At 34.1% G+C, this 26,887-nt stretch overlaps 2 protein-coding genes across 2 annotated transcripts in view; both read left to right on the forward strand.

Annotated features, from left to right (window-relative positions):
* The first annotated feature begins 9,046 nt into the window (after positions 1 to 9,046).
* LOC123899130 (protein ANTI-SILENCING 1-like) lies at positions 9,047 to 12,817 on the forward strand. Its single transcript, XM_045950196.1, has 8 exons — positions 9,047 to 9,543; positions 10,179 to 10,205; positions 11,073 to 11,165; positions 11,422 to 11,500; positions 11,602 to 11,692; positions 12,097 to 12,205; positions 12,289 to 12,405; positions 12,505 to 12,817. The coding sequence occupies exons 1-8, from the start codon at positions 9,172 to 9,174 to the stop codon at positions 12,574 to 12,576; spliced, it is 960 nt and encodes a 319-aa protein (XP_045806152.1). The 5' UTR covers positions 9,047 to 9,171; the 3' UTR covers positions 12,577 to 12,817.
* A 1,760-nt stretch (positions 12,818 to 14,577) lies between these two features.
* Positions 14,578 to 26,887, forward strand: part of LOC123898044 (BEACH domain-containing protein C2-like) — a 33,255-nt gene continuing 20,945 nt past the window's right edge. Inside the window, exons 1-11 of the mRNA XM_045948892.1 lie at positions 14,578 to 14,656; positions 15,867 to 17,927; positions 18,871 to 19,658; positions 21,015 to 21,716; positions 21,987 to 22,121; positions 22,576 to 22,680; positions 22,956 to 23,069; positions 23,562 to 23,638; positions 24,519 to 24,600; positions 24,984 to 25,304; positions 26,087 to 26,652. Coding sequence (XP_045804848.1) covers positions 15,926 to 17,927; positions 18,871 to 19,658; positions 21,015 to 21,716; positions 21,987 to 22,121; positions 22,576 to 22,680; positions 22,956 to 23,069; positions 23,562 to 23,638; positions 24,519 to 24,600; positions 24,984 to 25,304; positions 26,087 to 26,652 — 4,892 coding nt within the window. The 5' untranslated portion in view covers positions 14,578 to 14,656; positions 15,867 to 15,925. The remainder of the gene's footprint in view (positions 14,657 to 15,866; positions 17,928 to 18,870; positions 19,659 to 21,014; positions 21,717 to 21,986; positions 22,122 to 22,575; positions 22,681 to 22,955; positions 23,070 to 23,561; positions 23,639 to 24,518; positions 24,601 to 24,983; positions 25,305 to 26,086; positions 26,653 to 26,887) is intronic.

Below are 26,887 nucleotides of genomic sequence, written 5' to 3' on the forward strand. Positions count from 1 at the left end.
TTCTGACGTACCCAACTCGTAAGACTTACAGGTAACGCCAAGGCCTTGCAACCTTGTTTAATTTTGCTTTTTCTGACGTACCCAACTCGTAAGACTTACAGGTAACGCCAAGGCCTTGCAACCTTGTTTAATTTTGCTTTTTCTGACGTACCCAACTCGTAAGACTTACAGGTAACGCCAAGGCCTTGCAACCTTGTTTAATTTTGCTTTTTCTGACGTACCCAACTCGTAAGACTTACAGGTAACGCCAAGGCCTTTCAACCTTGCTTTTTCTGACGTACCCAACTCGTAAGACTTACAGGTAACGCCAAGGCCTTTCAACCTTGTTTTATTTTCTTTTTCTGACGTACCCAACTCGTAAGACTTACAGGTAACGCCAAGGCCTTGCAACCTTGTTTAATTTTGCTTTTTCTGACGTACCCAACTCGTAAGACTTACAGGTAACGCCAAGGCCTTTCAACCTTGCTTTTTCTGACGTACCCAACTCGTAAGACTTACAGGTAACGCCAAGGCCTTGCAACCTTGTTTAATTTTGCTTTTTCTGACGTACCCAACTCGTAAGACTTACAGGTAACGCCAAGGCCTTGCAACCTTGTTTAATTTTGCTTTTTCTGACGTACCCAACTCGTAAGACTTACAGGTAACGCCAAGGCCTTGCAACCTTGTTTAATTTTGCTTTTTCTGACGTACCCAACTCGTAAGACTTACAGGTAACGCCAAGGCCTTTCAACCTTGCTTTTTCTGACGTACCCAACTCGTAAGACTTACAGGTAACGCCAAGGCCTTTCAACCTTGTTTTATTTTCTTTTTCTGACGTACCCAACTCGTAAGACTTACAGGTAACGCCAAGGCCTTTCAACCTTGTTTTCTTTTCTTTTTCTGACGCCCCCAACTCGTAAGACTTACAGGTGACGCCAAGGCCTTTCAACCTTGTTTTATTTTGCTTTTTCTGACGCCCCCAACTCGTAAGACTTACGGGTGACGCCAAGGCCTTTCAACCTTGTTTTATTTTGCTTTTTCTGACGCCCCCAACTCGTAAGACTTACAGGTGACGCCAAGGCCTTTCAACCTTGTTTTATTTTGCTTTTTCTGACGTACCCAACTCGTAAGACTTACAGGTAACGCCAAGGCCTTTCAACCTTACATTTGGTTCAGCGCTCACATCTGAGTTGATCTTTAATAAAGATTCAGAGCTCAAGTTTGAGATAACCATTTTTTATTTTTTTTTATTTTTTATTTTTTTTTGGTTCAGAGCCCGTAACTTAATCAGGTTGACCTTTATTCCATCACCGGTTAACCTTTATTGGTCTAGAGCCGGCTGGCTTCATTTATTCTTGGTTCAGAGCCCGCAACTTAATCATGATCGCTGCAAATAAGCTTTGATACATTAGGTTCAACAATAATAATATATGAAAAATAAAACAAACGAAAATGATACCGCCATGGGTGGTTTGTTGCGGCGCTCCTCGCCTAGCAAGAAAAACAATTATGTTTTGGCGTGGTGAGACTGAGTTCCATTGCGGTAGTCATCGCGGAATATGCTTCAACCTGAAATATTAGTTGGCGGCTTCTATCTCGCCGAGTGATAATTACTGAATTTTCATCTCAATTTTCCACATTTGTTCGTTACCCTGTGCTATGATCAACTTGATAACTTTGTTAGGTACAAAGGAAATAAAACTATCACAGTATCATGCATCAGATGTTCTCTATAATAATCAACAGCTATACTATCGAGAAATTAAAAGATTAAACACCAAACATCATAGAACTTTTGGTAGTTTGAGGTTCTAGCATCAGAAGCATATAATCGCTATATCAATACAGTATAATGTCCCACTCCAAATATTGTCCTTAGTTTCATTTTCTATTGGTACATTACTATCACTAATTACATCAATTTGTTCATCACATTGATCAAGTTGCATGGCAAATAAATGGGACAATGCAGGAAGGGATGATATGAGTTCAACGCTTAATAGTTTCATTGTTTCAACTTATCCAGTACCCTACTAATAGAATGCAACATGATCTCATGTTGCTATGCAGTTTATTTTTGTGGTGCTCTAACAATTTCCTTGAATAACTAAGAAGCATTTTGTGTTAATTATAAGTACAAATAACATATTATCAAAACAGAAGGAGTGAGAACTATATGATTAAATGGTAAGTTGCAAGAAAAGAACGTTAACACCTGATCGAGATGAACAGAACGACCGACGGTGAGATGGCGATTCCTCCATAACCGACCGCAGCGATGACAATTTCTCCACAACTGACGTCGGAGGCGATTTCTTAACGAATATAACGGCGGCGATGGCGACTTCATTGTTTCCGCCTGGATTGAGAGCAGAGTTGCCGTAAAGAAAAACAATGTGTTAGTGGCGGCGTGGCGGTTCTTGGATGGTGTGATAACAGATGCATGGCGATGCAAAGACGAGGACGCGATGCGATTCTCCGTATACACGCTTCTTTCTTTATTGATGAGTGGAGCCAAAAAAAATCCTCCGGATCAAAACTATAATAATAATAATAATAATAATAATAATAATAATAATAATAATAATAACATAGAGATATATCCAAAAGAGATGTCAAGTTGTAACTTCTGCTTCTTTCTCATCTGCCCTTTAAGCCTTGATGGCCGCAATGTGAGTCTGCAAACGCCGAATTTCTACGACGGCGGCTTGCAAGGTGTTAACGCTAGAATTATCGTTGTTTCCATGCTCTCCAGCCATGTGAAGATGTTTGATTTTTCGTCTAGTTGCTGTGATAGGCTGGGATCAAATGATTTTACCGCAGCCCCACGGTGGGCGCCAAAATGTTCTGGTAAAAACTCAAAGGGGTTTATATTATTGATTAAATGATGTGGTTACACTTGAATCAATCCCAACAACCCTGGGAGTTTTATATGTCAGAATTCGATCAGAACATAGGGGTTTGTATTATTCAAGATTGATAACTGATACAAGTATGTCGGAGAAGAAATTGAATCTCTTTACAAGAATGAAAATATGGTGGTTTCTCATGATGAGAGTGAGTCTATGTAGAATCAGTGAAAAGTTCTCCTGTTCTCTTGAAGAAGATCCTATTTATAGGCAAAACATCTCCCTCTTGTTGCTTGATAACCGCCTTGCTTGGAGAGGAATTCATGGGTAGTGGGCGGTTACTTTCCTTCTTCTCCAAGCTTCTTCCTTCTTCTCCAAGCTTCTTCCTTCTTCTCCAAGTTTCTTCCTTCCTTTCCAAGTCATGGTGGATCACGCTTATCATGTGTTTTTCATGGTTGTTTTCACACTTCTCCTTTAGATGCTCCCATTGGGCTTTTTCGTATTGGGCCTTAACAAATCACACCCTGGTCCATGGCCCGGTACACCCCCCTAAGGAATTTTCATATGCTTATGACTAGCTTCCTTAGCTCATAGCAACCATGATTGGTATATAAATCATGCTCCGCCAAACCCGTGCAACGCACGGGCAGCCATCTAGTTTTAAATAATTATAACTTAGATTCTTGCCATGTAAGACATCCACAATGTCACGTCATATCAATCAGTAACACCTCTATAGAAACCCCTAATAGGTTTAAATGCAGTTTTGATCTCCCTATTTTGAATTTTTTGAAGTTTTGGTCCCCCTATTTCAAAAACCAACTTTTCAGTCCCCCTATTTTAGATTTTTTGTACTTTTGGTCTCCCACTTCATTTTGAGTCAATTTTCATGATGTGGCAGATGACACTTGGACACTACAATTACACGTGGCATTATTATTTATTTTATTTCAATAAATCATTTTATTAAAATTTATTTTGATTAATAAAATATTAAATAAATTAATTAAAAGAGATTAATCCCAAAAATTCCTAATTTTCCTAGAATTCTTCACCATCATAGTTGTGTTCATCCTCTCATCTCCAAATCTAAATTTATTCGTCTATCAACAAAAAAAATCCAAATTTATTCAACTTCATCACCAACCCCACCAAAACCTTTCTCCGTTTCTTCCACTTAACTCCTCGTAACCAAAAATCTCACTAATGTGAACAAGACATTTTTCCATGTTTTTCAATCAGGAAATCGTTCATTGTTTCCCAATATCAATAAAATTACCTATTTAACGTCCAAGTTTATTTGTTCTATGTAATTAGTGTTATACCCCCCTGCAAAATAGACGAGTTTTGCGTTACCCCCCTGCAAAATATTTTTTTGAGATTACCCCCCTGCAATGTCAAGATTCTTTGCGTTACCCCCCTGACTTAACAAGTGGGCATATGACATGGAAGAATCTTGACGTGGCATGACACATGGAAATTAATTTATTTTTTATTTATTTTTAATTGCCAACTCATTAATTAATGTGGGTTTTTAATTAAAAAAATGAAAAAAAAAACTTAAAAGTTGTTATATTTTTATGAACTTACTTAAAAGAAAGTTTTTTTTTTTTTTTAACTAAAAGTTGTTATTATATATAAAAAAAAATTCTTATATATATATAATAACTAATAATATAGAGTAACCAACAAAAAAAAAACAAAGATGAAAAAAAAAACTAATAATAATAATAGTAACCAAAAAACTAATAATAATAAAAATAATAATAATAACTAATAATAATAGAGTAACAAAAAAAAAACTGCAATCGCTGACTATGTGATTGCAGTTTTTTTTTTTGGTTACTCTATTATTATTAGTTATTATTATTATTATTAGTTTTTTGATTACTATTATTATTATTAATTTTTTTTTCATCTTCGTTTTTTTTTGTTACTCTATTATTAGTTATTATATATATATATATATATATATATATATAAGAATTTGTTTTATATATAATAACAACTTTTAGTAAAAAAAAAAAACAAAACTTTTTTTTGGTTACTCTATTATTATTAGTTATTATTATTATTATTAGTTTTTTGGTTACTATTATTATTATTAGTTTTTTTTTCATCTTCGTTTTTTTTTTGTTACTCTATTATTAGTTATTATATATATAAGAATTTTTTATATATATATATATATATATATATAATAACAACTTTTAGTCAAAAAAAAAAACAAAACTTTTTTTTAAGTAAGTTCATAAAAATATAACAACTTTTAAGTTTTTTTTTCTTCATTTTTTTAATTAAAAATCCACTTTAATTAATGAGTTGGGAATTAAAAATAAATAAAAAATAAATTAATTTCCACGTGTCATGCCACGTCAAGATTCTTCCATGTCATATGCCCACTTGTTAAGCCAGGGGGGTAACGCAAAGAATCTTGACATTGCAGGGGGGTAATCTCAAAAAAATATTTTGCAGGGGGGTAACGCAAAACTCACCTATTTTGCAGGGGGGTATAACACTATTTACCCTAAAATTACCTATTTAACGTCCAAGTTTATTTGTTCTATAACTTTCCTCATAGCATAAAACTCCAGACCTAAAGGGAAACCAACTCAACAAAGCATTCCCTAATTTTGATGATGAGATGAGGAAGAAATCTAGATTTGAGATGAGATGATGATCGTAGATGAAGAAATCTGGGAAAATTATGGATTTTTGGGATTAATCTCTTTTAATTTATTTATTTATTTAATATTTTATTAATCAAAATAAATTTTAATAAAATGATTTATTGAAATAAAATAAACAATAATGTCACGTGTAATTGTAGTTTCTATGTGTCATCTCCATGTGTCATCTGTCACATCATGAAAATTGACTCAAAATGAAGTGGGGGACCAAAAGTACAAAAAATCTAAAATAGGGGGACAAAAAATTCAAAATAGGGGGATCAAAACTGCATTTAAGCCAAACTAATATTTTCTGCAAAAATATCGACATAAACGACCTTTTTAGTTGACGAAGTTTTTTTTTCTTTCTTAAGTCTCGATATCCAACCTAAAGATCAACTAATCCGAGGGACACCAATTCCACCACCCACTCGTCGGAGTGCCCATTTTTTGCTTTGTATGAACTGGGCCAACCCAAAAAGTGAACGACGAAGATAAATAGACCGTTTATTAATTAAAGATGCAAAATGGAACTTTTTTTTTACGTTAAGAACCAAAATGAAACTTGAAATTAGTTAAGGAATAAAAAAAATAGGTTTAATTATATTTAATTTTTTAAGTAAGATAATAGGAGTAAAATTGGAAGAAAAAATAATAAACTATAAGCTCATAAACTGCTTGAAATAATATTTGAAAAATAAGCTATAAACTAATAAAATAAGCTATAAGCTCTTTTTAAAAACTGTTACGAAATAAAGAGGGTCTATTCAGTAAATATAAGCTATAAGCTATAAGCTATAAACTAGCTGATAGCTGAAAAACTAGCTTATAGCTGATGACTGAAAAACTAGCTAATTGAAATTAAAGTGTTTAGTAAAATTAAATTTTAAAATGGTTAATAAATATTAAATGACATAATTGATAGTGGGTAGTTTCTTTTTTAGAGTGGATAGTTATTAACTTAAATGGTAAAAATAGAATAAAGTGTACAAAACAAAAAAATTATAAGCTCAAACGCTATTTGAAATAGCATATGAAAAAAAACTACAAGTTAATAAAAATAGTTTGTTACCAAACGCCTATAATTTTTTGAAACAAGCTTATAATCTTATATAATAAGCTACTCTCTCCGCACACAAATATAAGAAAAAAAAAACTTTAAATTTTGGACACAAATATAAAGTAAAGTCAAATACTTTTAAACTAATTAATACTAATATTCCTAATAGAGTCAGGATCCGTTGACACCAACTAGTTTGACACCAAATGTTACACCTCTCAATAACGTTTTAACCGATATAAATTTTATAAAATCCACCGTTGGATTGAAAGTTTACATCATATAGATCATTTGTGTAAAATTTCAGACAAATCCAAAATCATTTGATATGCTATTGAGACACATAAAGATTAACGGCATTTAAAAAAATACAAAAACCGTTAATTTTGATGTATCTCAATAACATATCAAATGATTTTGGATTTATTTGAAATTTTACACAAATGATCTATATGATGTAAACTTTCAATCCAACGGTGGATTTTATAAAATTTATATCGGTTAAAACGTTATTGAGAGGTGTAACATTTGGTGTCAAACTAGTTGGTGTCAACGGATCCTGACTCTTCCTAATATATCATTATTTAATCATTTCACTTTTCAAAAGTTTACATGATTTTCAAGGCACAAATCACTTTTCAAAGGATAATATAGTAAACTTAATTCATATTTTATATTAAATAAAAAAATTAACTACACTTAACCAAATTTCTTGAACACTGCATAAACAATTATTTTTTCTTACAGTGTCCAGAGGAAATATAAATTAGGTTAACTTATTTTAGTTACCAATCACATCTGTTATTTATCACTTATAAAAAAAATCTCTTATTTATCTTCCGAAACAAAAGCGAAAATTAAATTTACCAACTTACCACGTTGCATCTTATACCAGCACGTTGCATCACGACTGCATTTTCAAAAAAGGTCATGTCATAGCATAGCATAGCCATTGCTCTCCGCTACTACTACACACACAGCACAGCACTGCCTTTCACACTTCCTCCGTACGGAAGTTTCAACATTTCCCTCTTCTTCCTCCATTACCCTCTTTTCTCGCTCCATAATTTCTCAAACCCACATTCACTTTTTTCTTCTTTCTATTTTCAGCTTCACTGTTTTCAAACTAGGTATATCATTTATTATCTTTAATCTCTTAGTTTATGGTTATTTATTTATTTATTTATTTATTATCAGTGAGTTTTTCTATCATGTTAACAAGTTCAAAATACTAAAATTGCATTGAAATTTGTGCATTTTATATTAAATGCATAATTGCTACTTTTACTTCATTTATTTATCATTTTCTTTTTTTTTAATGTTTGTTGTTTCAGGTTTTGTGACAAAAATGCCACCTTTGAGTGAAGAACAAAATGTTGTTGGAGGAAATTTTAAGTGGGGGAACAAAAGAGGAACTGGTGTGAAAAATAAAGATACTCAGTTTTATGAATCATTTGTTTATGATGGTGTTGAGTATTTTTTATATGATTCTGTTTATTTTTACCACACTGATCATGTTAACACTTCTATTGGTAAGCTTATTAGGATGTATGAAACAAGTAATGGTAAAAGGTATATCAAAGTTGTTTGGTTTTTTCGTCCTTCCGAAATTTGCAATTTCCTTAAAAGTTATGACCCGAGTTGGAATGAGTTGTTTTTGGCTTCTGGGAAGTCTAAAGGTGTTTCCAATACCAATGAACTGGTAATTTTCATTTCTTACACTGACATTTTTGATCGAAGGCGTGTCTGGTGTTGGTGTCTGACAGACATTGACATATGTGATTTGTTTTATTTCATTTTTATAATCATGCACTATGTTATCTTATTGAAGATTTTCGTAAGTGCTTATTGGCGTAAATTAAATTTTAGCTAACAAATTCTGAATGCCCTGTTTTGGGAAACTCAAAGGTTGTCATTATGTGAATAGCTAATGCTTCTTCTCCTTAATGGTAGTTTTGTAGAACTAGTATTTCAAATTTAGGTTCTCTATTTCACACAAAGTGAGTTTGTGTGAAATAGAGTTTGTCATTTCACACAAAGTCAGTTTGATGGTACTATTTCATCCATTCAAAATTCTGTTTTCAGGAATCAATTATTGGAAAATGCAGTGTTGTTTGCACTTCAGAGGACAAGCGAAACCCCAAACCATCTGAAAAAGAGTTAAAGAGAGCTGATTTCTTTTTCAAATGTACTTTTGATGTCGATAGACGTGTAATTGATGATAAATTTGCTGATAAGATTGATGGAATTGAAGGTCAGTTATGATCCTTGATTCCTTGTCAATCTTCATCGATTAAATTGGACACACGCCACATATAGTAACTATTTTATCTGTTCATATGGTGTTTGCTTGATTTTTGAAAATACTGCATCTGTTGTTTCCCTTAACTAGAATTCCAAATTACATTATAGTTCATTGTGTCGGTGTTCTGCAGTGGAGAAGTTTTTTAATAGGCAGGGTGATAAAAAGACCAGTAATAATCTGAGTCTTGAGACGAGTAAACCGCCTAAAGCGATAAAGAAGAGAACTTCTGAGAATGTTGATGAAGTTAAAGGTGAGGTTAAGACTAAGACTGCTCCTTCTGGTGCCTTGCGTTGTAAAGTTAAAGATGAAATGAGAAATTCTGAGAATGTCTCGCGCTCGCTGAAGATAAAGACGAGAACTTCTGAGAATGTTGATGAAGTTAAAGGCGTGGTTAAGACTAAGACTGCTCCTTCTGGTGCCTTGCGTTGTAAAGTTAAAGATGAAGTGAGAACTTCTGAGAATGTCTCACGCTCGCTGAAGATTAAGATGAGAACTTCTGAGAATTTTAAAGATAAATATGAAGTTAAAGATGAAGTTAAAAAGAGGAAGATCAGAGAAGAGATGTCAACCATTGGTCACCGTAGCAACATCCAAAAGAAAGAGGAATTTGATGAGAAGGAAGAACTCGGACAGGATGGAAGTGTCAAACCAAACAGGAAAGTTACTGAAAGGCCAAATGCTGTAAGTCTCAAAATCATTACGGTATCATAGATTTGATTGCTGTTTTTATTTTTTCGGGTATAATTTTTACTGTTTTCTTGAAAAAAGAATCCTACTCTCCTAGATGAGGTGAATGAATTGGATACAGTATAATTTATCTGCTTTGTTTTGGTGAGTTTAGAAATGTTCTTTATTTACTGGATATAAATTACTTAACTTTAGAACATGAGTTCTGAAGCAAGATAAACAGATTGGGAATATTGGTGGTAACAAAAACATACATTCACAATTATAACTTGATGTGGTTTCATATCGTTGAAGTTGTGAGATTTTAGGTAAAAGAAAGAGATAATAATAGGAGCTTTGAATATTATTGATAATGATTGTATAGTAGCGTGTACAACGGGCTCAATTCTAGTCCCTATTTATAGGGATACGTAGAATCAATCCTAAATTAAGATTAAATCATGATAATAATAATAATAATAATAATAATAATAATAATAAGTAATATAAAATCTGTTCCTAAGAGATATTATAAGATATTTTGTAATATTTTAAGACACACGCACACACACGCGCGCGCACACACACACACACTTATGGCTTCAGTCACTTCTCTAATCCTTTGCTGACCCTCATTTTCATTTTTGCAGGAGAAAAGAAAGTGGTTTAAGAAAATGGTGAGTTTTTATGTTTTGATCAAGAATTTAGGTTTATTAGGAAATAGTTTTTTTTTTTTTGTTTTTTGGATGATAGAGAAAGAAGCTTGTTGCTGCACCAAATTGTTGCTGAACAGTTTTTCTTAGCTTTTTAGTTTCATTAATTTATCCATCATGTCGATTACATTATAAGGCTTTTTCCTACTTAGAATTTTTGGTATATTAGCTTTTTTTCAATGTGAATGCTTGTGTAACTTTGTGAAATGATTGGATCATTCTTTTATTTAGTCAATATTTTTTCAATAAAATGTTAATAAGATCCTTTTAATTTGAAGTGGTTAGTCTACACCCTTGTGGTATTTGTTACAGAAATTCGGTAATTCTGTAACAGTATTGATTGTAAATTTGTCGAGTTATACTATCCGAGTGTCTTGAGACTAATTCTGAATAAAGTCAATTGTAAACTTTTCAACAAGATAATTGCATGCAACTACTTTTAAATGTTTTTGGCCTATTTGGATTTTAGAATCTGTAAGGAATTTTGTTTCCCCTTCAATGAACACTGTATAGATTCTTATTCTTATCTGTGCTTCCAATCATATTTGCTCAAAGTAGAAGGTATACACACCTATGAAGCACAAACACCGGACACACATGGACACGTCAGCACCGGTAAAATTTTGAAAAAATTAATGTAATCACATGTGCCTGTTGGACACCAGGCACGTCTTTCATCAAAAGTGTCGGTGCTCTAGATACACATACACACATACGAACCCACACATACACTACTGATTAAAACTGGCATCCAAAGAGAGTTAGTGGCATGGCATGAAGTGATTGTTATGCACATATGCTTGTTTTTATTTATTATAATTTTGTTTGTAGCCTTGGGAAGGAAGACTACAGAAAGCTCAAGAGTCGGATACCTTGGTTTTACTGACTAATCTGGATCCAACCTGCACGTCGAATGAAGTTGAGGTATATAGGACTCACCTTTTTCTCCTGTTTTGTTTACTTTCTACAAAACATAGCTTGCTTTTCTCTTGTTGTGTGAGATTGTGTTTTGTGTGGATTCATAATCCTGTAATTGAAACTTAAATGGATATGATGGACCCATCTGTTGAGAGATGAGATGAATTCCTCTTCCCTAGTATGAAGTTTTGGTTTAGATTTTAATTTAATGTTGTCTGCATCTAATGTCTTGTTTCTTACGTTTTCTTCACTTCTTGTTAAGGATCTTGTTTGGCATGCACTCAAAGAAAAGGTTGAGGCAAGGATGATAGAATCAAGCCCAACTTCCAATCCATACTATGGTACTTACAGATTTACTTCTATTAACATAACAGCAAATTCACTACTATATGATTTTGTTTAGTTCATCAATAATTGATTTTGTTTTCTCAATCACCAACAGGTACAGCATTCGTTATTTTCAGAACAAAAGATGCAGCTGAAAATGCAATATCTGAGTTGAACAGGAGATGCCTTGTTCTTGAAGACGGAAGGTATTTCATTTCTAGCTTTGTTTTTCATGTTGAATTTCTCTTCTGTTATACACATTAATTGATCTCGCACATTGATTTGAGATAGATTGGCTCACATCACATCTTCACTAAATTATTAAATAATCTTCACTAGTTGATTTAAGATCGGACTTCAAGATCAATAATTCCATCATGTAGTCACTGCATGGAATCTAAATCGGCATAAGATGTTCTAATTCAGATTTGAAGTCATTGTGCAGTAATGGTTGAGTAACTTCGGTTTATATTTTTTCACAATTCGGTTAATGAAATAAAAACAGAAACAAAGATTTTGCACTAAGAGTGGAACCTTGCAACATTCTATAGTTTAAACTCTGTAATAATACATTGTTCTATCGTATATAATGCTGGCAAGTTTTCTTCAGGGTTGTCAGTGCCAGAAAGGGAACTGTTATAGATCCAGTCAAGAAAAGCACATTCATTGGCCATCTGTCCATTAGTAGAGCTGCGCTTCACAAGCAATGCCGAGAGATGGTAGTCTAACTCCACTTGCTGATCGATTAATTCTACCACATACTGGAAAATATGATTTAAAGTTTGTTCTTTACTTTTTATAGAGAAATGCTGTATCAACATCACATTGTTCACAACCCAATACAATTGAATACGCGATGGCTATTGAATGGACACAGAATCATGATCAGTCTGAAGCATGTTGGAAAGCCTTATGTGAGGTGGAGCATATTTTTTTGTCAATGAATCCTCCTCATTCTTGTTGATCAAACTTCTTTTGATAGGTCTAGATCGTTTAACTTGATCTGTTTTCTTTACAGAAACAAATGAAGGAGATAGAGAATGTGCAGAGTAAACTCAGATTAGACAAGATATTTTTAGAAGACTCGTAGTTAAATCATACTTGGTGAAATGCATATAGCAATTTACAATAGTTAACTTTCTCCAATTGCAATCTAACAAAATGCTAAGAATTTTGGCAGAGAAGCCATATTTTGTGTTCAATGTTGGTATATTTATGACCAAAACATTGTTAGTACATTGTAGTATTCTGAACAACTTGGTTGCAAATATCAGCAATATTTTGATGGAATGTAAATGATATTATCCTTCTGTAACAATTGTGTCCTTAGTTGAGGAATTAGAAACTAGGAAAGACAATGGGAATGTAAATTGGCAATGATTTATATTTTCTATCATGATGTGGATTATAAATTTTTTTTTTCCTCCTACCCAATCCTCTCCTTTGTACTACTCATCAACCCAACTTGGAGTCTTACATCGGAAGTCATGAACTCGTGAGGGTTTATATAGGATTGGACAATCCTCCCCTTTGAACCATGGTTTTGAGCTGAAGTTAGATTCAATATGTATTAATAAGTATTAGAACTGCCGAACTGGTTTGATCATTGGGCGCTATTCTGGACTGGGATTAGAAGCTCGAATACCAAAGGACCACGAGCAACTACTTCCGAGCAAGCTCTAATACAAGGACGCTCGACACACACGCTCGACCCACCAACGGTCACAATACCAACGCGTATTGTAACGGTCGTTACTGGAATAATGAGCATTAACTGCTCATTATAGCTCTCCAGCTGTTTTCCGGCAGCCACTTGATGGCCATTAAATGCCATCAAGGGCCTTGGCCCTGCGCTGGGGGCTATATATACATAACCTATTGCCATTCACAAGGTACGCATTTTTCTAGCATCGAAAACCTCTGCTTCACTCTCACTAACTTGAGCGTCAGAACACGCAGGTACACAACCCCCTCCGCTTCAACAGAGGCTTTCAAGAGCTAAATGCCGGCGCGGTCGCACGTTATGATCAGGTACGATCAGGCGCTGTGACCAAACGGGAAGAATGAACCGAGATATATTTGACGTGTTAGGGTGCGAGTTTGAACCGTTTAACTGTGTTTCCTTATTGATTTTAAATTTAGATGAAACAAAAACTTAACTTTAGGCATAAAATAAAAATACTCATAGGATCTCATGCTCTCTAATAAATAAGCTTAATTTCACTCTTGGTCTCATATTTTAAGATCCAAAAATTGGTTTCCCAATTTTTAATATTTATTTCACCACTAAACTTGAGGTTTATTTTTATTGACGTGTTAAGTTACATAATGAGATGACAAAATCGGTTGACGATGTGACAATGCTTATTTATTGAGAAATATGATTTTCATAGGGTTTCACTTTTTTTTTTTTTTTTTAACATTTTATATTAAATGATGCCAATTTATTTTCTCAAAAATATCACATAATTTTAACAATAAAATATCTCCTTTTCATTCTACTTCCTCCGATCTCAAATATAAGAAAAATTTTACTTTTTAAATTCATTAGATCCTAATGTATATGGACCATATTATAAACCATATACATTAGATTCTTAATGAAATTAAAAAGTAAAATTTTTGTTATATTTAGGACTAGAGGGAGTACTCCCTCTAATTCTATATATAAGAAAATGTTGACTTTTTAGATATATTAAATTGATGTATTTAGACTATAATATTGGCTAGATACGTTGATTTTATAATCGATCTAAAAAAACAAACATTTTCTTATATATATAGTACTGGATGAAGTAGTTTATAAGACTTGAAATTGGCATTAACTTTTTCTAAAATAAATTATTAAACCTTAAATTCACTTTTTATTTTTTCGAATGGCACCTTAAATTCACATGTATTTGTTGCAGAAGTGATTTTGAATTTTGATGATGGTGATTAAGTTTGCCATTTGTCAAAGTTTCATATTTTGACCGAGCAAAACCACAGAAGCAGTAGCGGCAAATAACCTGTTAGTTACTATAAATTCCCCAAATTCCAATTCTACCCTCATATTCTCGCGCCTAATTCGCCTTCACTCTCTCTCACACACTCTCACTCTCTCTCATTTCCATTTTCAACCTTCGAATCAAATCCTCTTTTGATCCAACTCTAGATTCTTCTCAACGAAGGTAATTTTCAACCATTTTCTTCTCAATGTGCTTCATTTCTCTTAGCCAATAGGTTTTTTTAATTCGCTGAAAGCTTCTCTGCTGTGTTTATCTGTTCTCGCATTGGGATTGAATTCGATTTGTTGGTGGTTTTTTTGAGGTAATTTTGTGATTGAATTCGATTTGTAGCGGAATTTTTGTTTTTTTTTTCTTTTTTATGGGTAAATATGTTTTTAGTTCCTATAAAACTTTTTAACAACTTTTTGTGCCTCAAATATTTTCTCTCATGATTTTTGATGTGCTTGTCAGTCAACTTGTGTATATAATCAAAATTTTAAATTTTTTTTCCGCGGTCATGTTTATTACATTATCGGAATGAATTAGATATGAATTTTTGTATCTTTTGTGCTTAATGTTAAACAATTCTAAATTTTTGTGGGAGAGGTTCTTATAATATTAAAAAATGCGAAAGTACACAAGAGTTGATTAGAAAATATGGGCCAAAAGTTGTGATAGAAAATATTTGATAACCAAAAGCTGCTGAAAATTTTTATAGATACTTAAAACAAAATTTGAAATATTTATAGTACTGAAAACCATAGGACTGAAAACTTATTTAACTCTTTTTTTTTTTTTTTGAGGATTTGAACAAAAATATATATACAGTAATATAATGTCCAGTTTTTGGTGTAATTTGATTTTTCATTGTTAATGTAGTTAATCACCCTGCAAAGTAGTTCGTAATCCTTTGGAAAATGTAGTTAATTATGGTTGATTTAATGTAGTTTTTTTTTTTTTTGTTACAATGGAGCCAAAGAGGATCAAACCTAGGACCTCCTGCATACTACCCAAATCTCTCACCACTAGACCAAACCTAGTGGCTTATTTAATGTAGTTTGTAATCCTTTGGAAAAATTAGTTAATCATGGTTGATTTATAACCTGTTTGGATAAACAGCTTATTTGAAGCTTATAGCATACGCGCTTATCATGATAAGCGCTTACGTATAAGCTTACATAAGCTAAATATAGCAACAGATAAATTAAAGCTAAATTATTTCTGTATATGATATAAGCTGTTTTCATAAGCTATCTTGAAGAACTTACAAAAATAAGCTGAAAAAATGTCAAGCTGTTTTTTATAATTTCTCCCAAACAGTATCACAAAACTTATGCTAATTTATTTAGTTTTGAAGTTGTGGTGAAATTATTAATTTTGTTGTTACATGTAGGTGGATTGAAGATTTCATTATGAATGAATAATATCTTTTGATTTCGTTGAAATTGTATAATGGAAGAAGAGGAAAAACCAAAAGAGATAAAAATATCTGGTGAACAATTGGATAGTCATGAAGTGATAGATAGTGTTGGAAAACAATTAGATGAGAGCGATCAGAAGGAAAATGTAAATGCCAGAAGTGGTATTGGGGATGAACGGGCGGATGTAGTTGTTTCTGAAAATACTGTTACGGATGAGAGTCGGTTTGAGCAAGTATCCTTGAAAGATCAAGAGAAGAATAATGAGTCTGTGGAGTTAAGCCGTTCTCTTGATTCAGATAAGTCACAGCACCCTACTGGTGGAAATGAAGAGGAATTTCAACATTCAGCTGGGGTGTACTCATCGGAGCGTAATTCTTCGCCAGTTTCCGCTACGCAACATGATCACCTTTCTTATAGCCATGGGTCAGGGGGACATTTTGGTCATACAAAGAAGAAGTCTTCTTCATCAATTGGTTTTGGTTCACCTGGACATTCTCCTGTTAGTTCTCCACAAAAACCTAAACAAAAAAATGCTCTGCCAAATACGTCAGCAGAATTGCTACATTTAGTTGATTCTGCAATCATGGGGAAACCTGAAGGTATGGAGAAACTGAAGAATATTGCAAGTGGTGTAGAAATTTTGGGGAGTGGTGAAGAAATGGAGAGTGTGTCTTACTTAATTGTAGACTCACTTCTTGCAACAATGGGTGGTGTTGAATGTTTTTCAGAGGATGGTGATAATAATCCTCCTAGTGTAATGCTAAACTCCCGCGCAGCTATCGTAACAGGTGAACTTATTCCTTGGCTACCTTATGTAGGTGATTCTGATGTTGTCATGTCGCCTAGGACACGGATGGTAAGGGGACTACTTGCCATACTACGGGCTTGTACAAGAAACAGGGAAATGTGTTCAATGGCTGGTCTGTTAGGCGTACTGTTAAGAACAGCAGACAAAATTTTTACTGTGGATGTTGGCCTAAATGGACAAATAAGGTGGGATGGAACTCCTTTGTGCCGATGCATACAATACTTGGCTGGGCATTCTCTTAGTGTTAGTGATCTTCGTAGATGGTTTCAAGTCATTACAAGAACACTTACCACAGTTTGGGCTTCGCGCTTAATGCATGCTATGGAGAAAGCAATAAATGAAAAGGAGTCAAGGGGGCCAGCTTGCACTTTTGAGTTTGATGGTGAAAGTTCAGGTTTGCTTGGTCCAGGTGAGAGTCGCTGGCCATTTATCGACGGGTATGCATTTGCAACTTGGATCTACATTGAATCATTTGTTGATGCATTAAGTACAGCTACAGTTGCTGCTGCAATAGCTGCAGCTGCATCAGCCAAGTCAGGTAAATCATCTGCTGTGTCAGCTGCTGCAGCAGCTAGTGCACTTGCTGGTGAAGGCACAGCACACATGCCACGGTTATTCAGTTTTTTGTCTTCTGATAATCTAGGTATAGAGGCTTATTTTCATGCTCAATTTTTGGTTGTTGAAATTGGTAGTGGAAAGGGAAAGAGATCTGCGTTGCATTTTACTTATCCATTCAAACCACAGTGTTGGTACTTCATTGCTCTTGAGCATATAGGCAACCACGGAGTTATGGGGAAAGCAGAAAGTGAAATTAGGTTATATGTAGATGGATCTATTTATGAAAGTCGTCCTTTTGAGTTCCCTAAAATTTCCAAACCCCTTGCATTTTGCTGCATAGGAACTAACCCTCCTCCTACTATGGCTGGTTTGCAACGCCGTCGTCGTCAGTGCCCTTTGTTTGCTGAGATGGGCCCTGTTTACATATTCAAGGAACCAATTGGTGAAGAAAGGATGGGACGCTTGGCTTCTAGAGGAGGGGATATAGTACCTTCTTTTGGAAATGCAGCCGGGATACCATGGCTTGCAACAAATGCCCAAATGCAGAACAAGGCAGATGAAAGTGCTCTATTAGATGCAGAAATTGGAGGTTTCATACACCTACTCTATCATCCTAGTTTGCTTAACGGGCGTTTCTGTCCAGATGCTTCACCTTCTGGTGCCGCAGGTCAGATAATTTATGGACATTGATTTTATAAATATAGATGATTTTTAATGCTAATGGTTGTTCTATGTTAATTTTGTATGTATAAAGATTTCTGATGTAGTTAAATAATCTTCCAATGTTTTGTTTGTAGATTTATATGATGCTACTAAACTTGTTTTTACAACCTTTTGAGTTGTAATGTAGTTGTCTAGTGCTTATGGTATCAAATATTCCATGTAGCCTACCTCACCTTATGAGAAAAAGCTTGATTGTTTTTTGTTTTGTTTTGTTGGATTCGAATGTTTTTTAATTACCTTAATGGTTGTCCTTTGGATACTTTCCGCCTCAATTCATCTTTTTTATTCTCTATGTAAACTGCAACCTTCTTGTTAACTTCTACAATATATATAACTCAACAGTTATTTGGCTTTTGTGAATCACATATGGTGTTCCAACTTGGAATTGAGTTAGTTGTCCATGCATTGAAGAGTGAGTTGAATTTATGGTTTAAGTATAAAAATGGGTAGTTAATGTTTCCAATAAAATGGTTTCTTTATGGAAGGCCGTATAAATTCATCTTTATGCAGAGACAATGGGTACCTAAAATGCAAAAGGTTTTGTAATGAATATTAATTGTATTAATGATTAAGTCTAGGTTGTCAAACTTGAGTTTCTAGGTAAACTCAATTTGCGCACACACACACACACACACACACACACACTCTTCATCTCTTGCAATGTGTAATTATGGCACCACTAATTATTTGTTGGATAACAAATGACCTGATCTTGGAAAATATTTATGTGAGAATTATGTCAGTATTTAAATCTAGAGCCTCAAATTTGTGAAATGATTACTTTTATCTACTGTCAGACCACAATTAAATATCTTTTATGCATCAAGGTATTAGTATATGTTACATTATTGTCCATTCTTGTTATGGTTCCTTTTTTTATGATTCAGGAATGCTTCGACGTCCTGCTGAGGTCCTTGGGCAAGTCCATGTTGCTACACGAATGCGACCTGTGGATGCCTTGTGGGCTGTGGCTTATGGTGGCCCATTGTCTTTACTTCCCTTAGCAATAAGTAATATACAGGAGGATACTCTTGAACCACATCAAGGGAATTTTTCTGTGTCAGTGGCAACTACATCTCTTGCTGCTCCAATATTTCGAATTATATCTACGGCTATTCAATATCCGAGGAATAGTGAGGAGCTGGTTCGTGGCAGAGGGCCTGTAGTTCTTTCTAAGATTCTAAACTATCTTCTCCGAACCCTATCTTCACTTGGTATTGGAAGAGATGACGGTGTAGGGGATGAAGAACTTGTTGCAGCAGTTGTCTCGCTGTGTCTATCTCAGAAGATCAACCACACGCTGAAACTGCAGCTCTTCACCACACTGCTGCTTGATATAAAAATTTGGAGTTTATGTAGTTATGGAATACAGAAGAAGCTTCTATCCTCACTTGCTGACCTGGTATTCACCGAGTCTGCGGTGATGCGAGATGCCAATGCCATTCAGGTTCTTCTTGATGGCTGCAGAAGATGTTACTGGACTGTTCTTGAAAAGGATTCAGTGAATACTGTTCCTCTAACTGGAGCAACAAGACCAGTGGGTGAAGTCAATGCTTTGGTTGACGAGCTCTTGGTGGTGATTGAACTTCTAATAGTGGCAGCATCTCCTTCATTGGTCTCTAATGATGTTCGATGTTTACTTGGGTTCATCGTTGACTGTCCACAACCTGGTCAGGTACGTAGTAAAATATGCTATCATAAAGCACATGTGTGTGTGTGTGTGTGTAGTATCCAAAAATAATCACTGGTAATAAGGCAGGCGTTAAATACAACTGAAAACTAAGCATGGGTAATATGAGAATAATCAATCTCAACACTAGGAAATGGGGTAGTGGTTTAGACTTCCAAGCATATAGGTCTGACTTATTTGGTAGTTGTAGAAATTTCAGACTATAATTAGCCGACTGAGGTGGAAGTTTCTTTCAGCCATGCACATAACAGGGGACCTCCTGGCTTTCCTACCGGTAATTGTGCAAAAGAGGACTGTATCCTTAAGTTTCAGGCTAATAGGACCCCACTGGAAGTCAACTGACTGTCCATGTGTCACAAGACTCACAAAGTTGTGGACATGGTGAAACTTTTGGGGTGGGGGGTGGGGTATTGTATGCAATCGAGCCCCAATTAGTTGACAATCCAATTACTTGGTTATCCAGGAACAATTAGGATGAGGAAGTCAAAGATGAAGATTATGATGTACAGAAATAACAGGAGAGGTTTAGAGGGAGACTATCAAGTCATTGAGGAAATGGTTGAGGCCTTAGAGAGAGCAGCTAGGAGCAGACCCTCATGTATCTGCATTCTATATTAGGGGATTTCTTCCCAAATTTTTCTTATAAAAGATCTGATTTCTATCAACAACACATTGGTTTCAAGCTAAAGCGTTTAGATGGAGAAATGTATGACACAGTTTGCGATAAAAAAGTTCTTACCATACTTAAAGATAACATGATAGCCGGGACAAGTTATGCATTATGACAGGGAATGTCAGGAAGTAAAGAGTCTTAAGAGAAAAAATAAGTATAACAGAAACATGAATGTTGCGGTGGATGAGTGGACATAGAAGAAAATAACTTGACAAAATTTATAATAGACAAAATTAAAGTTAAAAGAGAGGATGCAAAATCTCACTTTAGGTTGTTTGATGATGTAAGAAAATGGAATAAACAGAAGATAGTCTGACTAAAAGAGATAGAGAAAGACTAAAGAATTTTTTATTTTTGAAACAAAGACTAAAGAAAATTTTAAGAAACCACTAACTTAAAACCTTGATATAAATGGATTTACTGAAAACATTTTCAAAGTTAAATGTGATGTTTGATTGATGTAGCTTTACCCCCTAAAGGATAAGGCTTAATTGTTGTTGTTGTTGTTGTATGTTGATGGTTACCTCCAATTCTCATGTTTAGTGGTTTACTTTGAAATTATAAAAATCTAAGATGAACTTAGAATCCCTTTTATCCATTTTTAAAAAATACTATCACTTATCTATCATTTAAAGAAAATTTTACTCATTATTTACTACATTTTCTAGATTTCTAGGGTATTGCATCTCTTCTACAGGTTGGTTGTTCAGCCAAATACATCTAGAGCTCACACATTTGTAGAAGCATTCCTAGCCTGTGGTGGGATTGAAACTCTTCTTGTTCTTCTTCAAAGGGAAGCTAAAGCTGGAGAAATTGCTGTCCAGGAATCAGTTTCAAAATTACCTGGACTTGGAACAAATGAAACTGATGCTAGCTGTGAGATTACACAAACATACGAGGATTATGAAGTGTCAGATGTGAGAAGTGAATCCATTTTACAAGACAACGATCAAGGTTATGAATCTGTTGATAGTTACAGCAACCTTGATTTTGGTTCTCCTTATATAAATTTTTCAAGAACGACATCTGCGTCTGAAATTCCAAATGTTAAGAATTTGGGAGGCATTAGTCTTTCCATCAGTTCTGACAGTGCTAGAAAAAATGTTTATAATGTTGATAAAAGTGATGGCATAGTTGTTGGGATCATAGGTCTCTTAGGTGCATTAGTAGTTTCTGGGCATTTGAGGTTCGGCTCTCGTGGTGTTCCTGATACAACAAGCAACCTTTTGGGTGTTGGATTGCATGATGGAGGTGGTACAATGTTTGATGATAGGGTTTCTCTTCTTCTTTTTTCCTTACAGAAGGCATTCCAAGCTGCACCCAACAGGCTAATGACTTACAATGTCTATACGGCTTTATTGGCTGCTTCGGTATGATTAGTTCTATTTGTTAACCCTACTCTATAGTCCATATCAGTGGAAACACATACTAGTGGCAGTTATTTCTATATTAATGTGAAAATGGCATCTGATTTTTTTTATCTATAATTATTATTTAATGAAACTGCTATATGCTAATGTCATTGCATGCCCATAATTTATCGGGTATAAGTTATTGTTTTTTGGCCATTAAAAGCTTATAGGTTTTTGTTCTTTTTTATCATTACATTTTATTTCATCGTTTTCTTTCTTTCGTTTTAGATAAATGCTTCTTCAACAGAGAATGGACTGAACTTCCATGATTTAGGTCATCGCTTTGAGCATTTGCAACTTTTATCAGTGCTTTTGCATTCCCTTCCATTTGCACCTAGGCCTCTTCAGAGTAGAGCATTACAGGTATTACTTTAACAAATCTCATTTCCAACAATATATTAGTATTTTCAATGTCTTGTTTTTGCACTTGCTTCATTTATGCATTGGTTTTTCAGTTTCATTTTTTCCGAATAAAAGAAAAGTATCTCATAATATCTTGATTGTATCTTTTAGAATAATTTGGAGTCTCTTAGATTATCAACTCATACATGATAAAATAGAGGGGGTAAAATATGTTTATCCTTATAGAATCGAAAAATATGTTGATTTTAGCCCCTATATAAACTTACACATCTTTAGTCCCTATAAATGCAAAATTTGAGTGCCTTTTAGACCCCGATGAGGAATTATGTCCCCTAGTTTTAAGCTCCCTGTTTGTGTATGATTTCAGTATCTTCTAGACTATGGATATGTTTTCTGTTGAAAAACTTGTTTTATGGCCCCTAGTTTTAAGCTCCCCGTTTGTGTATGATTTCAGGATCTTCTATTTTTGACTTGCAGTCATCCAGAAAACAGAGGTAGACTAGCAGATATGGAAGAATGGCCTGAATGGATTCTCGAGATTATGATTTCAAACTATGAGGTAATAACCTAAACAGGTCAATTATTTTTAATCTCTCCATTTTTTAGCTTGTATTTCTTGTTAATAAATATTATCAATATATGCAAACAAAGTATACAAAATATAAGTTTAAAAAATACATAAAGATAGTTCGTCAAAAAACTAAGAATAAAGATAGTTGTTTTTTGTGAATACATGTTAACTTTTTATGTGTATATATTATTTTATGGTATAATATTGTAACTATTATTTTATGCATTATTTAACTATGCTACTTACATTCTTTGCTTTGACAGTTGGGTCCAGGCAAACCATCTGATTTGACAAGCCTAGGAGACATAGAGGACCTCTTACATAAATTCCTTATTATCATGCTAGAGGATTCAATGCGCCAAAAAGATGGATGGAAGGTTGATATTTTTTTGAATTGTTAACTTCCCTGATTTAGGTTATGCGCCTTCGTGATGTTTTCTCTTCAACCTATTTATGCAATTTTTTTATTTATTTTTTCTATAATGCATGTATCTAATATATGTTTCATAGGCTAAAGCTGTAACTTTTGAATGGCAAAATATTAGATGAAAATTGAATTTGACATTAATATTGCAAATGCTGTCGCCTCACTGCTCTTAAATATATGTTTCACAGGCTAAAGCTGTATGAAATATATTAGAAGGGAGAGACCAAGCTCTCGAACATCTTGGTGGCAATTGCTGTCACTGTTGTCCTATATATTTCAATTCTCTTTGTGTCAAATTTGTGTGTGTTTGCTTGTTTTTAATTTGTATTACAACTTGCTCTGTTTTGGGAACCATTCTCCAGATGTTCAAATTTGTTTGATTGCATGACTTCTGGTTTTATCAGGTTCGTTCATATTTTGTTGTATTGCTCAATTTATGTAGGATATTGAAGCAACAATTCATTGTGCAGAATGGCTTTCTATTATTGGTGGATCTAGCACAGGAGAACAGCGAATTAGGTTAGTTTGTACCGAACCTTGATAACTCTTCATTGTCCCTTTCTACTACTACTATGCACCAAAGCTGTCGATCATGGTATCATGTATGTTACTTCTCTTACTTGGTACAGGTTGACATTGTTTCTGAACTAACATTAAACTAATTCGTACTATGAGAACATTCTTATGAGGCCACCACAAACTTTGAATTTGATAATGACTGGATATCTATAAATTTAGTTGGGAGGAATAGTTTTTTGAAGCTAGCATTTGACCTATTTCATTTTATTTCATTTTTTAAAATTGGGCAAGGGGGAAATATTTTTATTGAGTTTGTCCTATTTCATGGATTTGAGTGTAACATATATTATATTTTGTCAATGAGCATCATTTGGAATTGATATATGTTATTTTCTACCCATTGCATAAACAATATATCATGGTGATATATGTTACAGGGTTGTAAAGTTAGACCTTTGGTATTAAATCAAAATTTAGATCAGGTGTTGGTTAAGTTATAAAATAGGATAAAAGTCGCAGATATTTGATGAGAAAATATGAAAAGCAGTAGGGATCTATATTCTTCATTTATTTACAGGGAACCCCAAGGGAACATTTATTTATGTCTGTAGCAGGCTTGAATAAATGACATCATGTGATATTTATAACAATCATCGTGTGATACTTTGAATAAGGTTACTCAATGTGATTATTTAGCTTACTTGTACTCCTTTTTTCTGTTGTGCTTTCTCTTAAAATAAATTTCTGCTATCCTATCCAGATTTTAAGAAAAGGATTATGAAGAATTTTGGGGAAGACTTCTAATTTTTCTATACTACCATATTAAATTTTTTGTCGGCATGATTTATTCAACCACTCTTCCTTGGATAATGTTTTGTAGACGTGAAGAATCGTTGCCTGTATTTAAGAGAAGACTCTTAGGTGGCTTGATGGACTTTGCAGCCAAAGAATTGCAGATCCAGGTACATATTGTTTTCTATTATTATTGATAATTCTGTGCATTTTGTCTACTGATGTACTTTTTCCGTAAAGTAAATTTGGTTATCAACATCTCCTTTCATTTAGGAAAATAAAATCTCTCTGCCTTAGAAATTAAATTAAGGAAGATAATATTTTAATAAATATAAATCAAATATTCTAATGATTTGCCATATCTTAACATTATGTACAAGGATAAATACAAATGAAATTATTTATATTTCTCATCGTTTTTGGTTTTCACCACCAGTATCCGGCCCACTGGACCGCCTAATCTGGTTCGGGGGGGTCAGTTCTGACATCAAGTGGTTCCAAGAGTGGAATTAAAATGTCATTAATGTCTACATTCATAATTTCCTTACTGCAGACCCAAATTATTGCTGAAGCAGCTGCTGGTGTTGCAGCTGTGGGTTTGTCTCCAGACGATGCTAAGGCAGAGGCAGAGGATGCTGCTCACCAGTCTGTGGCCTTGGTAGAAAATGCTATTGTGATACTTATGCATGTTGAGGATCATTTACGGTTACAGAGCAAACAATCCTCTACTTTGCGTGTTACTGATGGCACTCCATCTCCGCTTTCTCTCTTTTATCCAGTCAATAATAACTCAACATCAACAATTGGACAATCAACAGAAGTTTCGGGTGATCGTACACCATCATCTAGAAACTCAGGGGGAATCTCTATCAATGTGAGCACACAAGTAAATTTAAGAGTATTGTGCATAAATGCTTACGTCATAAACAGAATAATTTGCTCTCATGGTTTTCCCACATTCCTGCAAAATTCATGGAATTGCATACCATCCTATTCTTTATAAGCGCTTTCTAAAAAAGAATATTAATATGTTGTATATATGACATTAGAATTTTCTTAGTGTGTTTGGATGAGGAAATTTTTTGAGGTAAAGTAATTTTTTGACGGAATTCAAATTCTTCTATGTAAATTTTATTGTTTGGATGATTAAGTTTTTGAGGTAAAGTATTTTGTCCAAACTAAATTTAAGGAATTTCAAATGACACCTAAAAGTTAGGACTTTGAAATTCATTCCTCCATATATTTAAAAAAAAATTGAATTGACCCTTAAAAAATTTCAAATTGGTCCTTTAAATTTATTATTTTTTCTAAACTGGTCCCATTTTTCAAATTTTAAGTTTGATCCCAAACTTTTAAAGTTTATAAAAGTGGCCCAAAAATGTTTGCGAAAATGAAATTTTCTATTAATCTATTCAAACAAATACATTGAAAAACAAAGATAATTCAATTGAATCATTTGAATTTATTAGAAGTATCTTTTTATATCTTTGGATTTATGAAGTATCTTTTTGCATCTTTTTCTCTTCTTTTTTCCTTCTTTTAGTTTATTTGTATTCTTGTTAATAACACTTTATTAGCCCCTCTCTCTGTCTCTCTCCATAGTCTTTTGTATGCTTATTTTTTCATTGGTCAGATTTATACTGTAAAATATTTTAGGTCCTTTCTTCAATGGCTGATGAAAATGGTGAGATCTCTACTTCAGTTATTGAAAAGCTTGCTGCAGCTGCCGCAGCTGAGCCATACGAGTCTGTTTCTTGTGCTTTTGTATCATATGGGTCCAGTGCAAAGGATTTAGCTATTGGGTGGAAATATAGGAGCCGTTTGTGGTATGGTGTTGGCCTTCCTTCAAATAGAGCTTCATTTGGTGGTGGTGGGAGTGGATGGGATGTTTGGAAGTCTAATTTGGAGAAAGATGCCAGTGGCAACTGGATTGAGCTTCCTCTGGTGAAGAAGTCTGTTGCAATGCTCCAATCACTGTTGCTAGATGATTCTGGGCTTGGTGGTGGTCTTGGTATAGGTAAAGGGTCAGGTACTGGAATGGGTGCAATGACTGCATTATACCAGTTATTAGACAGTGACCAACCATTCTTGTGCATACTTCGGATGGTTCTTCTTTCAATGAGGGAAGTGAATGAAGAGGAACAAAATATGCTGATCAGGGCTACAAATAATGAGGATGCGATATCTGATGGAGAGAAACCATGCTCAGCACTTTTGTGGAGGTAAAGCAACCTCCGTGATCTGACTTACATCAAGCTACTTTTTTTCCCTTGATTGATAAATTACCCTTGCAATATATTTGATCATTACTTGAAAAATTCCATACACCATTTTTTATAGTTCTACAAGTACTTAAATGCATCTTTTTACTTCCTCATGTTACTAAAGAAAAAAGAGCTTGAAACATCTTTTGATGGTATCTCAGGATTGATTTTCATGTTTCCTTCTATAGAATGA

The sequence above is a fragment of the Trifolium pratense genome, linkage group LG7, assembly GCF_020283565.1.
Source record: "Trifolium pratense cultivar HEN17-A07 linkage group LG7, ARS_RC_1.1, whole genome shotgun sequence".
Taxonomy (NCBI): Eukaryota; Viridiplantae; Streptophyta; class Magnoliopsida; order Fabales; family Fabaceae; genus Trifolium; species Trifolium pratense.

Excerpts from the sequence above, each read along its gene's own strand:
- LOC123899130 (XM_045950196.1), top strand. The coding sequence starts at position 9,172 with ATGAGAAATTCTGAGAATGTCTCGCGCTCGCTGAAGATAAAGACGAGA. Across the intron at positions 9,544-10,178 it reads TTACTGAAAGGCCAAATGCT|GAGAAAAGAAAGTGGTTTAA; the intron begins GTAAGTCTCAAA and ends TCATTTTTGCAG. Across the intron at positions 11,693-12,096 it reads CTTGTTCTTGAAGACGGAAG|GGTTGTCAGTGCCAGAAAGG; the intron begins GTATTTCATTTC and ends AGTTTTCTTCAG.